At 53.8% G+C, this 14018-nt stretch overlaps 1 protein-coding gene across 4 annotated transcripts in view; it reads right to left on the minus strand.

Annotated features, from left to right (window-relative positions):
• The window catches only part of LOC120681809 (nuclear pore complex protein NUP205-like), a 33695-nt gene that overhangs the window by 8720 nt on the left and 10957 nt on the right, over window positions 1–14018 (minus strand). For 3 of the 4 annotated variants that reach the window (XR_005678157.1, XM_039963463.1, XM_039963537.1), the window contains exons 21-34: window positions 12707–12857; window positions 12510–12622; window positions 12355–12436; window positions 12155–12241; window positions 11992–12069; window positions 11173–11367; window positions 10557–10649; window positions 10378–10491; window positions 10119–10277; window positions 9977–10032; window positions 9836–9908; window positions 9549–9739; window positions 9312–9444; window positions 9153–9230 (exon numbers count right to left, since the gene is read on the minus strand). Coding sequence is in view for 3 of the 4 variants with exons in the window: in XM_039963463.1 (XP_039819397.1) it covers window positions 9153–9230; window positions 9312–9444; window positions 9549–9739; window positions 9836–9908; window positions 9977–10032; window positions 10119–10277; window positions 10378–10491; window positions 10557–10649; window positions 11173–11367; window positions 11992–12069; window positions 12155–12241; window positions 12355–12436; window positions 12510–12622; window positions 12707–12857 (1603 nt within the window). In the remaining variant the exon portion in view is untranslated. The remainder of the gene's footprint in view (window positions 1–9152; window positions 9231–9311; window positions 9445–9548; window positions 9740–9835; window positions 9909–9976; window positions 10033–10118; window positions 10278–10377; window positions 10492–10556; window positions 10650–11172; window positions 11368–11991; window positions 12070–12154; window positions 12242–12354; window positions 12437–12509; window positions 12623–12706; window positions 12858–14018) is intronic. The other variant, XM_039963615.1, reaches the window with a different exon arrangement.

A 14018-nucleotide genomic window follows, 5' to 3' on the forward strand; every position in this document is an offset into this window, starting at 1 on the left:
GGCTTCGGGGGCCCAGGAGTGGGTCCGCGTGGCTGCCCTCGCCCTCCGGGTCGCCGAGGCGGAGCGCTTTCTCCGCATCTCCTCCGGCCAGTTGCCCGTCGACCCCGAGCCCGGCAGCTCCTCCTCCCGCCGTGCCCCGCCTGCTGGATCTGGAGCACGGTACGACCCGACTGACCCCATGGTCGCCCAGCTCCACCTCCAGGCCGCCGGCGTCCAGAACATCAGGGCCCTGGTCTCCGTCCTCCTCGATCCCGCGTCCTCCTCCTACAGCCGCTGGCGGGACCAGGTCCTCGCCCTCCGCCGCTACGCCCTCGACGACCACGTCCTCGTCGACTCGCCGATCGAGGCGCGGGACGTGATGTGGCTGCGCCTCGACAGCGTCGCCCTGTCCTGGATCTTTGGGACCATCTCTCTAGATCTGCAGGATCTCGTCAGGACCCACGGCGGCACCGCGCAGCAGGCTTGGATGGTGCTCGAGGGGCAGTTCCTCGGCAACGCCGAGTACCGCGCCCTCCAGCTCGACGCCACCTTCCGCACCTTTGTGCAGGGGGACCTCTCCGTCGGTGAGTACTGCCGGCGGATGAAGACCATGGCCGATGCTCTTCACGACCTCGGGGATCCGGTGTCCGATCGGGTCTTGGTGCTCAATGTCCTACGGGGACTAAGCAGCACCTACGACCACCTGAAGAGCTGAATCGCTCGCCAGAGGCCCTTCCCCACTTTCCTGCAGGTCCGGGAGGACCTCGCCCTCGAGGAGATCACAAGGGGTCTCGCACCCGGATCGCCCTCGCCTACCCCCGCCGCGCTCGTTGCTACTCCACCGGCCTCCTCCGCTGCTGCTGCCGCCGGGCAGACCGGAGGAAGGTGGTGGGGCCGTGGATGTCGCCGGCGGCAGGGTGCTGGTGGTGGCACTGGTGGCCCTGCTTCTGCGAGCACCGGTACCGGTGGTGGCCGTCGGGGTGCGCCGACACCGACTCCGGCTCCCGCTCCTGCCCCTGCTGCTAGAGGTACGCCCTGGCCATCCTTCAGCAACCCATGGTCAGGGCGCATCTCGATGTGGCCGTTCCAGAGTCCGGGAGGGGGGCCTCATGCCGACCAACACCGAGTGGATCGCCGACTCGGGTGCCTCGTTCCACACCACTCCCGATGCTGGTATCCTTTCTTCTGTCCGACCCCTACACCCCTCTTATCCTTCTTCTATCATGGTTGGTGATGGGTCTTGCCTTCCTGTCACCGCCGTGGGTTCTGCTCCTCGTCTTCCTAATGTTTTTGTTGCTACTCAAATGGTTCACAACCTTCTTTCTATTCGCCAGTTTACTGCTGACAACTCTTGTTCTATCGAATTTGACTCCTCTGGTCTTACTGTGAAGGATTCGGCTTCCCGGCGTCCACTCCTCCGATGTGACAGCCCGGGGCCCCTTTACACTCTTCGGCTTCCTTCTTCCGCTGCCTCGCCTTCGGCTTCTTCGTCTTCTGCTTTTGCCGTGACGCCTTCTTCGACCACCTGGCACCGCCGGCTTGGTCACCCCGGCCACGACGTTTTGGCTCAGCTCCGCCGTAGTACCAATGTTCCATGTACTAGGGCTCCTGCTGAGCACCTCTGTCATGCGTGCCAGTTAGGTCGTCATGTTAGACTTCCGTTTTCTTTTTCTTCTTCGCATGCTGCGCATGCTTTTGATCTCATTCACTTTGACCTGTGGACGTCTCCTGTACTCAGCATGTCTGGCTATAAATATTATCTGGTCATTGTTGATGATTTTTCTCATTACTCTTGGACTTTCCCTTTGCGCGCTAAGTCTGAGACCTTCCCCACCCTCCACTTCTTTGCCTGGGTGTCCACTTAGTTCGGCCTTCCCGTTAAGGCCGTCCAGTGTGACAACGGGCGGGAGTTCGATAACTCCACCTCCCGGTCTTTCTTCCTGTCTCGGGGTGTTCAACTGCGTATGTCTTGTCCGTATACCTCTCCTCAGAATGGCAAGGCTGAGCGGATGATTCGCACGACGAACGACGGCGTGCGCACCCTTCTGATCTAGGCTTCTCTCCCCCCGCGCTTTTTCTGATCCCGAGCTCGCCTCTGTTTCCGACTGACCCGGTGGTTCAGCCACCGTTACCAGTCTGTCCTTTTCCTACAGGTTTTCCCGGAGCACCGGCACCACTTCCGGTGATCCCTGCTGCGCCGAGCGCGGCCCCAGTGCTCGCGGTCGCGCCACGCGCGGCCCCCGGACCTCCGGTCGTGCCACCCACGGACCCGATGTCTCCCGCTGCGCCACACGCGGCCCCGGTGCCTTCCCCTGCACCTGAGCGGTACGCTCCGCCGGTGCAGGTGTACCGGCATCGCTCGGCGCCGAACCCGGCGCCACAGCGGTACGCTGAGCCGGTGCAGGTGTACCGGCGTTGTTCGGCGTCGCCTCTTGCTCCGGAGGATCCTGCGACGCCGACAGCGGAGCCGTCGCCGCCGCCGCCTCCTCCGGCTCCCTCTCGAGCCGAGCCGGAGGTGTACCACCCGCCGGTCATCCATCGGGATCCTCGGCATATCCATCCCATGATGACTCGGCGGATGGCGACCAAGGCCGCGACTCTCTCCGCCACCGAGGGAGAGCCGCGGGTCTCTCCGGTACCCTCCTCTGTCTGCGACGCCTTGGCGGATCCTCACTAGCGTTGCGCGATGGAAGAGGAGTACGCAGCTCTTCTTGCCAACCAGACGTGGGACCTCGTGCCGCGTCCGTCTGGTTGGCATGTGGTGACTGGCAAGTGGATCTGGACGCATAAGCGTCGGGCTGACGGCACATTGGAGCGCTACAAGGCTCGCTGGGTTCTCCGGGGATTCACTCAGCGGCCTGGTGTGGACTATGATGAAACCTTCAGCCCGGTCGTGAAGCCCGCTACGGTGCGCACGGGCCTCTCGCTCACTTGGCCTGTGCACCAGCTGGACGTGAAGAATGCGTTTCTTCACGGCACCTTGTCAGAGACTGTTTACTGCTCTCAGCCTGCGGGATTTGTGGACTCGAGTCGTCCGGATATGGTCTGTCGGCTTAACAAGTCTCTCTATGGGCTGAAGCAGGCTCCTCGGGCTTGGTACTCTCGGTTCGCCACGTTCATGATGACACTGGGGTTCACCGAGGCCAAGTCTGACACGTCTTTCTTCATCTACCGCCGTGGGGATGAGACTGCCTATCTGCTGCTATATGTCGACGACATTGTGCTCACAGCTTCCAGTCAGCAGTTACTTCAGAGTGTCATCTCCTCTCTGCAGCAGGAGTTCGCTATGAAGGATCTCGGTCAGCTCCACCACTTCTTAGGCGTCACTGTTGAGCCTCACCCGTCTGGTCTTCTCCTTCACCAACGGCAGTACGCCCTCGATATTCTGGAGCGGGCTGGGATGACTGATTGCAAGCCCTGCTCCACTCCAGTCGACACTCAGGCGAAGCTGTCTGCTGATCTGGGTGCTCCGGTGGATGATCCTACTGCCTACCGGAGTCTGGCCGGCGCTTTACAGTACCTCACCTTCACCAGGCCGGATCTCATCTACCGCTGTTCAGCAGGTCTGTCTCCATATGCATGATTCCCGGGAGTCACACCTTGCTGCGCTGAAGCGTCTCCTCCGGTACATCCGTGGCACTGTGGACCTCGGCCTGGTACTTCACCGCTCGTCCTCTGCTGAGCTGGTGGTCTACACAGACGCTGACTGGGCTGGCTGCCCGGACACTCGTCGCTCCACCTCCGGCTACGCCGTCTTCCTGGGCGGCAACCTGGTCTCCTGGTCGTCCAAGCGGCAGCCGGTTGTCTCCCGCTCCAGTGCCGAGGCGGAGTACCGGGCTGTCGCTAACGGCGTGGCGGAGGCGTCCTGGCTACGACAGCTCTTGGCGGAGCTCCACAGCCCGCTCGCCAAGAGTACGCTCATCTACTGCGACAACGTTAGCGCCGTGTATCTCTCCACCAACCCCGTCCAGCATCAGCGGATGAAGCACGTGGAGATCGACCTACACTTCGTGCGCGACAGAGTCGCCATCGGCGATGTTCGGGTACTGCATGTCCCGACTACCTCCCAGTTTGCTGACATCTTCACCAAGGGGCTGCCCTCGTCGACCTTCTCGGAGTTTCGATCCAGCCTCAACGTAGCCGGTGGCTAGTTGTGGCTGCGGAGGGTCTTTGCCCTTTATACTCTATCTGTACTCTCATCTTGTCCAGTCTTGAACACCGTTGTGTCGGTAGTTCAGACTGCGGGGGGTTGTTAGCTTTCTTGTTGTCCAGTCTTCAACACCGCAGCGCCAGTAGTTCAGACTGCGGGGGCGTGTTGGAGTATATTGAGCCCGTGTGTATAGAGGCTCATGTATAGATATTATATATACCCACCCATCTAGGGTTGGAAAAATACATGCCACTATTCTCTCCATCACTTATCTATCTAGATGAACCAAATGTCTCCGTTGAAGAGAAGAACTTCAACTTACTCAATTATTGGAAGGTCAACACTCATAGATTTCCTGTGGTGGCTAGTATGGCAAAGATGTTCTTGGCTGTCCCTGCTAGTAGTGTGTCATCAGAGTCTACTTTCAGCACTGGAGGAAGAATTTTTGATGACTATAGGAGCTCTTTGAAACCATCAACAATTCAAGCATTAGTTTGTGCTTCTAGTTGGATACGGGGTTCTCAGAGTTCTCCTATTATTTTGGTATGTGAAGGTGTGTTGCTTATCTTCAACTAATTTTATTTATTGTTAATTTGTGCTATAAGATACTAATATTGGACTGTTTTTAAAGGGAGAAGGTGATGGTGACATTGAGTCCGTGGAGTTTCCAAAATGCATAGTCGCTAGCAACTAGACAACTAGTAACTTGGTATTGCCATGTATATGTACGTAGTACACCTATGCTGCCATGATATTTCCATTATGTGCTGCTCATTACCTTATATTTGGAATTGTACATTTCTGTAAATAATTGCTGAACTCTTTTCGTATTAATTGTAGACTAATTTTGACCAATGGAGTCATGGGGAGATGGAGAGATGGAGAGCAATGGAGTCATGGGGAGATGGAGAGATGGAGAGGAGCGGACACCCGATGACCTGATCACCTGAATAGAAGACCTTATTATTTTGTTGGCTGCTACTGTTAAATTTTGTTTGTGTGAACTCCTGAACTCCTACACTTGAACCTATGTTGGCTGCCTTGGGCCTTGGCAGTGGCCAGTGGGCACCTTGACCTGGTTCAGTGGCTGGACTGGACCTAAACAATTGGTCATTCACTCATTTGGACTTGATGTTAAGTGTTAAGTGTTATCTGTTATGTTCATATGTATTGGCAGATCCGTAGATGTGTTGTATGTGTGTTGGATACTTGTAATTTATATTGTTGCACCATATTCATATGTGCATTTTACTTGCTGGTGGCTCTAGGCTCTAGCTCTGCTAGTTGGTTGGCTTTTTTTGAGCTGGCTCGTGAGCCAAACGAGCCAGCTCGAGCTGCAAAACGAGCCGAGCCGAGCCTGACTTTCAGCTCGGTCTGATAATGAGCCGAGCCGAGCCAGCTCGTTATCATAACGAGCCAGCTCGAGCTGAACCGAGCCGAGCCGAGCCAGCTCGATATCCAGCCTTAGCAGGAGCCCTAGTACATGGAACATCGGTACTATGACTAAGCTGAGCCAAAACGTCGCGGCAGGGGTGACCAAGCCGGTGGTGCCAGGTGGTGGAAGAAGGCGTCACGGCAAAAGCAGTAGACGAAGAAGTCGAAGACGGCGCAGCGGAAGCAGAAAGCCGAAGAGTGTAAAGGAGCCCCGGGTTGTCACATCTGAGGAGCAGACGCCGGGAAGCCGAATCCTTCGCAGTAAGGCCAGAAGAGTCAAATTCGATAGAACAGGAGTTGTCAGCAGTAAACTGGCGAATGGAAAAAAGGTTGTGAACCATTTGAAGAGCAACAAGAACATTAGGAAGACGAGGAGTAGAACTCACGGCGGTGACAGAAAGGCAAGACCCATCACCAACCATGATAGAAGAAGGACAAGAGGGGTGTGGGGGTCGGACAGAAGAGAGGATACCGGCATCAAGAGTGGTGTGGAACGAGGCACCCGAGTCGGCGATCCACTCGGTGCTAACCGGCGGCGTCAGTCCCATGGAGCTGAAGGACTGCGCCAGAGCGGCCTGGTCCCACCCCCAGGCCAGGTCGGCTGCTGGCTGGGCTGAGCGGGTGGGGTCGAGTACGGCGCGGAGAGGGGAGCAGCACCGGCGAACATGGCCGCCGGCTGGAGCTGAGGACGAGGCCCCCCTCCCGAACCCTAGAACGGCCACATCGAGATGCGCCCTGACCATGGGTTGATGAAGGATGACCAGGGCGTACCTCCAGGGGCAGGGGCAGGAGCGGGAGCCGGCGCGCCCCGACGGCCCCCACCGGTACCGGTACCCCCAGAACCAGGGCCACCACCGCCACGTCCCTCCCCCCCCCCACGCCGACGACGTCCACGCCCCCCCCCCCCAACCTTCGGTCTGCCCGGCGGGAGCAGCACCAAGGAGAGAGGTGGCAGGAGCGGCGGAGGAAGCCGGTAGTGCAGCGACGCGCGCGGTGGTGGTGGACGAGGATGATCCGGGCGCGAGACCCCTGGTGATCTCCTCGAGGGTAAGGTCGTCGCGAACCTGCAGGAAGGAGGGGAAGGGCCACTGGCGGGCGATCCAGCTCTTCAGGTGGTCATAGGTGCTGCTCAGACCACGCAGGACATTGAGCACCAAGACCCGATCGGACACCAGATCCCCGAGGTCGTGAAGAGCATCGGTCATGCCCTTCATCCGCCGGCAGTACTCACCAACGGAGAGGTCCCCCTGCACGAAGGTGCGGAAGGTAGCGTCGAGCTGGAGGGCCCGGTACTCGGCGTTGCCGAGGAACTGCCCCTCGAGCGCCACCCAGGCTTGCCGCGCGGTGCCGCCGTGGGTCCTGACGAGGTCCTGAAGATCTAGGGAGATAGTCCCGAAAATCCAGGACATGGCGACGCTGTCGAGGCGCAGCCACGCCACGTCCTGCGCCTCGATCGGCGTGTCGAGTACGTGGTCGTCGAGGGCGTAGCGGCGGAGGGCGAGCAGGACCTAGTCCCGCCAGCGTCCATAGGAGGACGTCGGGTCGAGGAGGACGGTGACCGGGGCCCTGATGTTCTGGACGCCGGCGGCCTGGAGGTGGAGCTGGGCGACCATGGGGTCGGTCGGGTCGTAACGGGCTCCAGATCCAGCGGGCGGGGCCTGGCGGGAGGAAGAGGCGCCGTGCTCGGGAACGACGGGCTGGCCGGAGGACACGCGAAGGAAGTGCTCCGCCTCGGCAACCCGGAGAGCAGAGGCGTCGGCCGCGGCGCGCTCGCGCTCCCAGGCGAGAGCAGTCACGCGGAGCCGCTCCTGGGCCGCCGAAGCCTTCGACTTGGCGGCGAGGAGGGCCGCGGCGAGAGCGGCGTCGGCCTGCTGCCCGCGGAGGGCGGCGGCGGAGAGCAGCGCATCCACGGGCGACATCCCGAGCCCGGTCCACGCGGCATCAAGCGCGGCGTCGGTGGTGGGCTGCTTGCCCGCGGCAATCGCGGCGCGGTGGGCTGCAGCGGCGGCGGCGGGATCCTGTAACAGCGGCAGCGCGGCCTGCAGGGCGGCCGGATCGGCGCCCGCAGCCTGCAGCAGCTGTGCCGCAGCCTGCAGGACGACCGGATCGGCGGCGGCGGCGCGCTGCTGGGCCCCCGTAACCCCCGCGCCAGCAGCAACGGCAACGGCGGCGTCGGGCAGCAGAGGACCCTGCTGGGGCGGCACGGGAGGCCCCTGCTCGAGCAGCAGGGGGTCGGCGGCGGCGTCTGCAGCGCCGGCGGCGCCCGCGGCGGTGGATCCCGCGGCCCCCGCATCCGGCGCCGGCCCAAAGAATGACCACGGTGGCGGCCTGGACGCGTGGCTGCAGGGGAGAGCCCGCTGCAGGGGCGGCCGCGACCCCCGCGGCCCGTGCGCGCCAACCAGAGGCGGCGGCGGCGGCGGGGTCGGGCAGGGAGAAGGCGGCGGCGCGGCCCCCTGCCCCCGCACCGACTAGATCTGCCAGGGAGGAGGCGGCGGCGGCGCGCCAGGCTGCCGGAGCAGGGGATGCACCCGCGGCGATGGGATCCGCCAGGGAGGAGGCGGCGGCGCGCCAGGCTGCCGGAGCAGGGGAGGAAGGAAGGGGAGGGAAAGAGGAAGGGGAGAGAGGAGGGGGCGCCGGCGGCCGCCCATGGCTGCCGGCGGCGGCTGGGAGGTGGAGAGGGAGGAGAGAAGAGGGATCCCTAACCCTAAGCTAATGATACCATGATGGAGAGAATAATAGCTTTTATTCCTCCAAACCCTAGAAGAGTGGGATATATAGATCCTATACATGGGCTTCTATACATGGGCTCACATATACACCAACACGGACTAAGCAGGTTGGCAGGTGGACCTCACCTAGGACCGCATGGATATTCTATTTATGTAATCTATAACTATTACTAAAGCGAGCAAGATTTCCACCTAAATTTTTGGTTTGGTATGTTGGTTTGGTCCGCCTGTGTTATTGACAGGTGGGCCTTAGTCTATCCCGTATGTGAGTCGGACTAACCCCCTCCGTCCAATCACATAGATCTCTACAAATTAACACACAGACACCAATGCGTATTCGATACTTATACCAACTTTGTCCGTAGCAACGCACAGGCATAATTGCCTAGTTCCTTTTATAATTGGAATATTTCAAATATGATTGTAGCTAAATTGGATTATATCTATAAGATCCAAGCTACGTGCCAACGTAGAGTGAGGATGCTATCCATAAATGTTAAGCAGATAGAAGGGATTTCCCTCTATCATCTCTCTCCCTCGGCACTGTTTGTGCAGTACTGCTCATGTCAACAATACATGCTGCTGCCCTCCTCTCATTCTCCAACCAATCTCAAGCTCATAACAATACCTTTTGCTGTTTATCTCAAAATTTAGCATATTCGGGAAATGCTGCTAAAATTCCACGTAATGGTTGAAATTTGGAATGATTATGGATAGTAGATGTGATGACGGGCTGACTTAGGGATACATATATCCATGCCATGAAGCACACGTGCTAAAAAATTTACAGTAAGTTATGTTTCCCTTGCACAAACAAAAATAAACTGCACGAGTTTCACATAAACAAAAGAATGGCTTACCAAATCGACGATAGCTTGAGCTTCCTTCCTTATGATGGAAAAGTTGGCCTGTACTAATTCATTGTGCTCCTTGAGAACCTTTTGAAGGACCAAAGAATGATAAGGCAAAAGTCACATTACAAATTACAAAGGGGAAAAAGTAATACAACAGAAAAGGACCTTTTGGAGAGTGAAGTCATCATCATCGGCCTCTTGTTCCTCCAGTAGCAAGAACCGCAAAACTGATGGAGGGACATCAGAGTCAAGAATGCTACGACAATACTGAAAATAACTCAGTAATAATGCATATTGTCTGCAGAAGATGATTAAAGGTTAGTATTCACAGAAGGGATGGAGAAGATGTGAAGCAAGGAGTGGGTTAGTGGTGCTCAAAGTCACCAACTACAATGAAGTTACCGTCTTCTCAAGGTTTCAGATGATTCGTTTCTTAGTATTGCCGTCACAAGCTTGAATAACAATGAGTTACAAGCAGCATTTGGTAGCTGCTTCGACGAAATAATGTCAAGACAAGTAACTGCATCAGAATCTGCACCAGCTGGGCATATGAATCTTTCATCGCGCAGTTTAGCCATACAGGTCAATGATACCTTAAAATGACCAACAAATTAAATTGAGAACAGATACAAAATGTATGGCGCATGATTAAGATATTAGTGTTTGCTACATAACAGCAAGCTTCTCACATTGGTTAAAACATATGCCATTTTCACTGAACAATCTGGAGATGTTGTTGCAGCCAATGAAGCATCAAGCAGCCTGCATCAAGCAAGATTAGTACAGTTATCCAAATTTTAAATTTTTATGTGAATGGAGACACAACTTACTCAAACAATAGCTGAGAACGGTCATCAAGTAATGACATTCTTCTTGATACAGCAACCTAGTTTTCACAAATAGTAATCAGCATGTCACATAAAATTTTCCACCTACACAAATGATAAGCGAACAAGCAAATAAACAACTCACTTCAACAATCTGTGACCAGCCAGTCAACATGTGAAGTTGGGCAGCCTGCTCTTCAAGATTTTTATTATATCGCCAAGCCCATTTCAGCAAATGGTGAACTGATTCTTTTAGTTCACTTTTCTCAGGCTCGCTTAATTGTGAGTTCAATTCTTGTGATATCTGACAAAATAATAGATCCATCAAACACAAAATAATTTTTGAATTGATCATTTTTGAAGAAGTACAACATAACAAGGATGTATACGGATGGACATACAACCTGGAGAAGCTTTCCATGAAAAGCACCCAGATCAATCAGTCGATCACCTCTCTCTGTATAATAATATACACCACCAAATTCACATGTCGCAGAGTTCCTTAGGATCTCCTCAATCTGTGCATACCAAAATCTAATGAGAACTAAAAAGAACAAAGGAACTGGAAGGTGAAAGGGCATACCTTTGATTCAACTCCCAGGTTGGAAAGCAGCTGCGGATACTTCACTGAAGTGTCTGGACATCTAAACTGTAGAACCTCAAGCAAGTCCAGAACCTAAGTGCAAAGTTACAAGTAATATAAGGCTCTGGAGCATGTAATGTAGATAAAATACCACATTTGAGCACTTGACCAGCAGAACCATGAAAGCTTAATGAGGTTTTAAACCCCACATTTGAAACTAGTATACAAAGGTTAGCTCAACCAGCAGAACCAGGCTTTGCTCAACCATTAAAGTATACAGACAAAGCTTCGCACAAACAAAACTTAAGGGCTAAACAATCAAAGACACTATTTATTCATCACCAAGAAAAAAATAATAAATCCTTTGTTCCAAGCAAGTTGGGATAGGCTAGAGATGAAAATATGAAGTCCAACAAGAGACACAACCAACAAGATATAATAATAAGTTAAGAAGTAGAAGGTATCAGGAATAATGATGATGATAGTAAAAGCAGATCAATAGGCTAAGTCAAGGATCAGGCATGTGGATTGCTGATTTCCATGTTCTCCAATCCAAGGATGATTTATCAACTAGTGGGAAAAGCCAAATGAGAAAAATGCAGATGCCATATGTTACCTTATTTCTATTTGCTGGTTCATTGCCAATGCCAGTTGAAGCATCACGTGAATGGACCAAGCTTGTACTCCGGAAGTCATCGGCACACTGACCAAAAGTATGATAAAGAATAGCCACACAGGCTTCCCGGTACACAGGTGATGATATATCGGATAGATGTAATGCCAGTGCTAACATCTTTAGCAACCATGCCCTCTGAAAATAAAGAAATAATGGTTTCAACAGAATGAAAATTTCCAAAATAGCTATAGCAGGCAACAATCAAAAGCAATAGATCCCTAAAAAGGCATCTAAATTTCCAAATGCAATTCTATAGTAGCAGAATTTTAACATTTCAAATATGCGCTCTTATATTTCTGGAGCATTGTTACCAGTGTGCCGATTTGGTGCCAAGGTGCTAAGAGTCAGGACTCCAGATGTCAAGAGGGCAGCTGATCAGCAATTTGATAACTATAATGTTCTAACTTCCAAGAGTTCAGTTCCTACTTATGAAACACTGTTGTTTACCTCACCTCATTATTTGTATTAAGTATATCAAGATAATGCATAAATGTAGCACATCCACGGAAAATGAATAGCAGAAAACAACAGTGGCTATCCAAACGTGGCAGACATGTCAAACAAATCACTATGTATTCTGATTTTGATACCCATTTTCTGTTCAAAAGTTTTCTGCAATGTGTCAAGAATAATTCATATATAAGGTTTAGTTTACAGTATGTTGGAATCATAAAACACTAGCCATTAGTTGCACTTCTATTAGTTTCTGCACGTTCCGCAAACCAAAATTTTGGCAGAAGATGAAAGCTGAATGTATACCTCATGGAGCATGCTGATACGAAGAGATTGATTAGTGTTCCTTTTCGGAAGTGGTGTAACTCCAATGGTTCCAACATGCTGACATTAGTTGGCAAGGAAAATATGAGTTCTAACTGAAACTTCTAGAAAATAATTATTCGAAAGAACAGAGAAGAATGAGAACCTTCGAAAAAAACTGGTACTTCTTTGTACTTAGGAGATCCATAACAGGTCCGCAAGTCAAAGGATCAAGACATAACTCGTACAGAAGCTGAATTCAGAAGGAGAAAAAATTGCAATGTTATGATATAAAAGTAAATAAGGTGGAAAGTCTCATATCTGAAAACCTGAAAATTGAGATAACTAAGCAAAAATATACCAAACCTGAAAACTGAACTCGTACAGTAAGGCGTTTATATCTGGCTTTGTCACCTTTTCGAGATTGTCAAGAATTATCTTCAAACAACTGAGATATAACGAGTTCAATTAACAAAGTATATCATTACACATAATGACATAAGGCACAGTCTGGAGCTAACCTATAGTGAGATTTTGGTTTTAGAGCCGTTTGCTCAATGGATCCAGTGACATCAAATCTCAAGAGCAAATGTGTTATGTTCGGAGCTGGACGACAGATATTGTCCACAAGCAACTGCAAATATGATTGACTAGCATAATTAAAACACAGGTCAATAAACAGCTCAACAAACAAGGTCAAAGGGAATGAAATCACAACCTGCAGTATTAGAACTCCAACATCATCTTTTGTGTCCTCTATAACCTGAAAATCGTCAAACCGGAACTCCAAGCAAGCAGCATAATCTTCTATTACAGTTTTTCCAACATCGGCTTCCAGAAGCAACTGTACCAGGCCAACTATTCTAGAACTGCCATAAATAAATAAGTTGTAAGAACTATCGGGTACCATGATTAGGGGCACCCTAATCAGGGGACTAAAGTCGCCCTAAAAGTGCAAACACGTGTTAGACAACCGGGCCCACGAAGGCCTACAGCCTCCTTCCAATCTGGAAGAAAGGAAAGGACTCAAAGAAGCCCAATACGTGGCCCATGTACTCAGTGCGGCCCATCCGCACCCCCCTCGAACCCGCGAGGCGATCTCCGCCTCGCTCGAGGGCTCCCCGCCGAGGCCCTCGACCGCGCCCCGCGCCTCCGCCTCGCTCGAGGGTAGCGAGCCTACCCTCGGGGGAGCAGAACGTCTCCGCCTCGCTCGAGGCCACCCCTCGACGAAAAGGACAAACGGCCCTTCCGCTCACCCGCCCGCCGTACGGTGGCATTAAATTCCAACCACTCCTCCACAGCGCCCGGGTCAGACGGTGTCAGGCCGCCATTCCTCACAGTGGCTGTGACCGGAGTCCCGTCCGCCAACTCCAGTCACTGCTCCGCCATTCCGGACGCTGTGGCAGCACTGTGGGAACCTGCGACGCAGTGCAAGACGTGATCGACACTGCTCCAGCCACTATGCTGCCAACTCCCCATACCTCCTTCAGACTTTCCCCTCCGTGGAGCCCTCGAACGGCATGGGCACAACCCTCGGGAGCGGCTCCGGCCTTGACCAGGACGAGATCTTGGCCCGCGGGACCCTCGGAACATCGCCACGCCACGCCTGGAGGACGGTACACCCTACAGCGACTACCACGCCGCCCGCAGGAGCTACAAGGACGCTGGCGCGATCTCCGCAAGGCCCAGGACGACTGCCACGCCAGGCGCCATACCCCACAGTGTACTTTCCACAGTGCTCGACCACTGCACCCCCGTGATTCGGGGAGAAGACGACTTCCACGATCTCCTGTGCACGTACACCGCCCCTCCTTGCGTCTATAAAAGGAGGAGGCGGGTTTTATCTTGGGGGTCGGCCCATCCGGTAGAACACAACACTCAGCACTACTCGCAGAGCGCATACGCTCTTCTGAGCCCCGATATTGGCACTCGCCTCAATCAACTCCTCCTCTAGCAGAGACTTTGGAGCTTCCCTCCCTCTCTCACCTCACTTGTACCCCCTACTACAGGCACCCCCGGTGCAGGACAGT

Source organism: Panicum virgatum, chromosome 1K, assembly GCF_016808335.1.
Source record: "Panicum virgatum strain AP13 chromosome 1K, P.virgatum_v5, whole genome shotgun sequence".
NCBI classification, from domain to species: Eukaryota; Viridiplantae; Streptophyta; class Magnoliopsida; order Poales; family Poaceae; genus Panicum; species Panicum virgatum.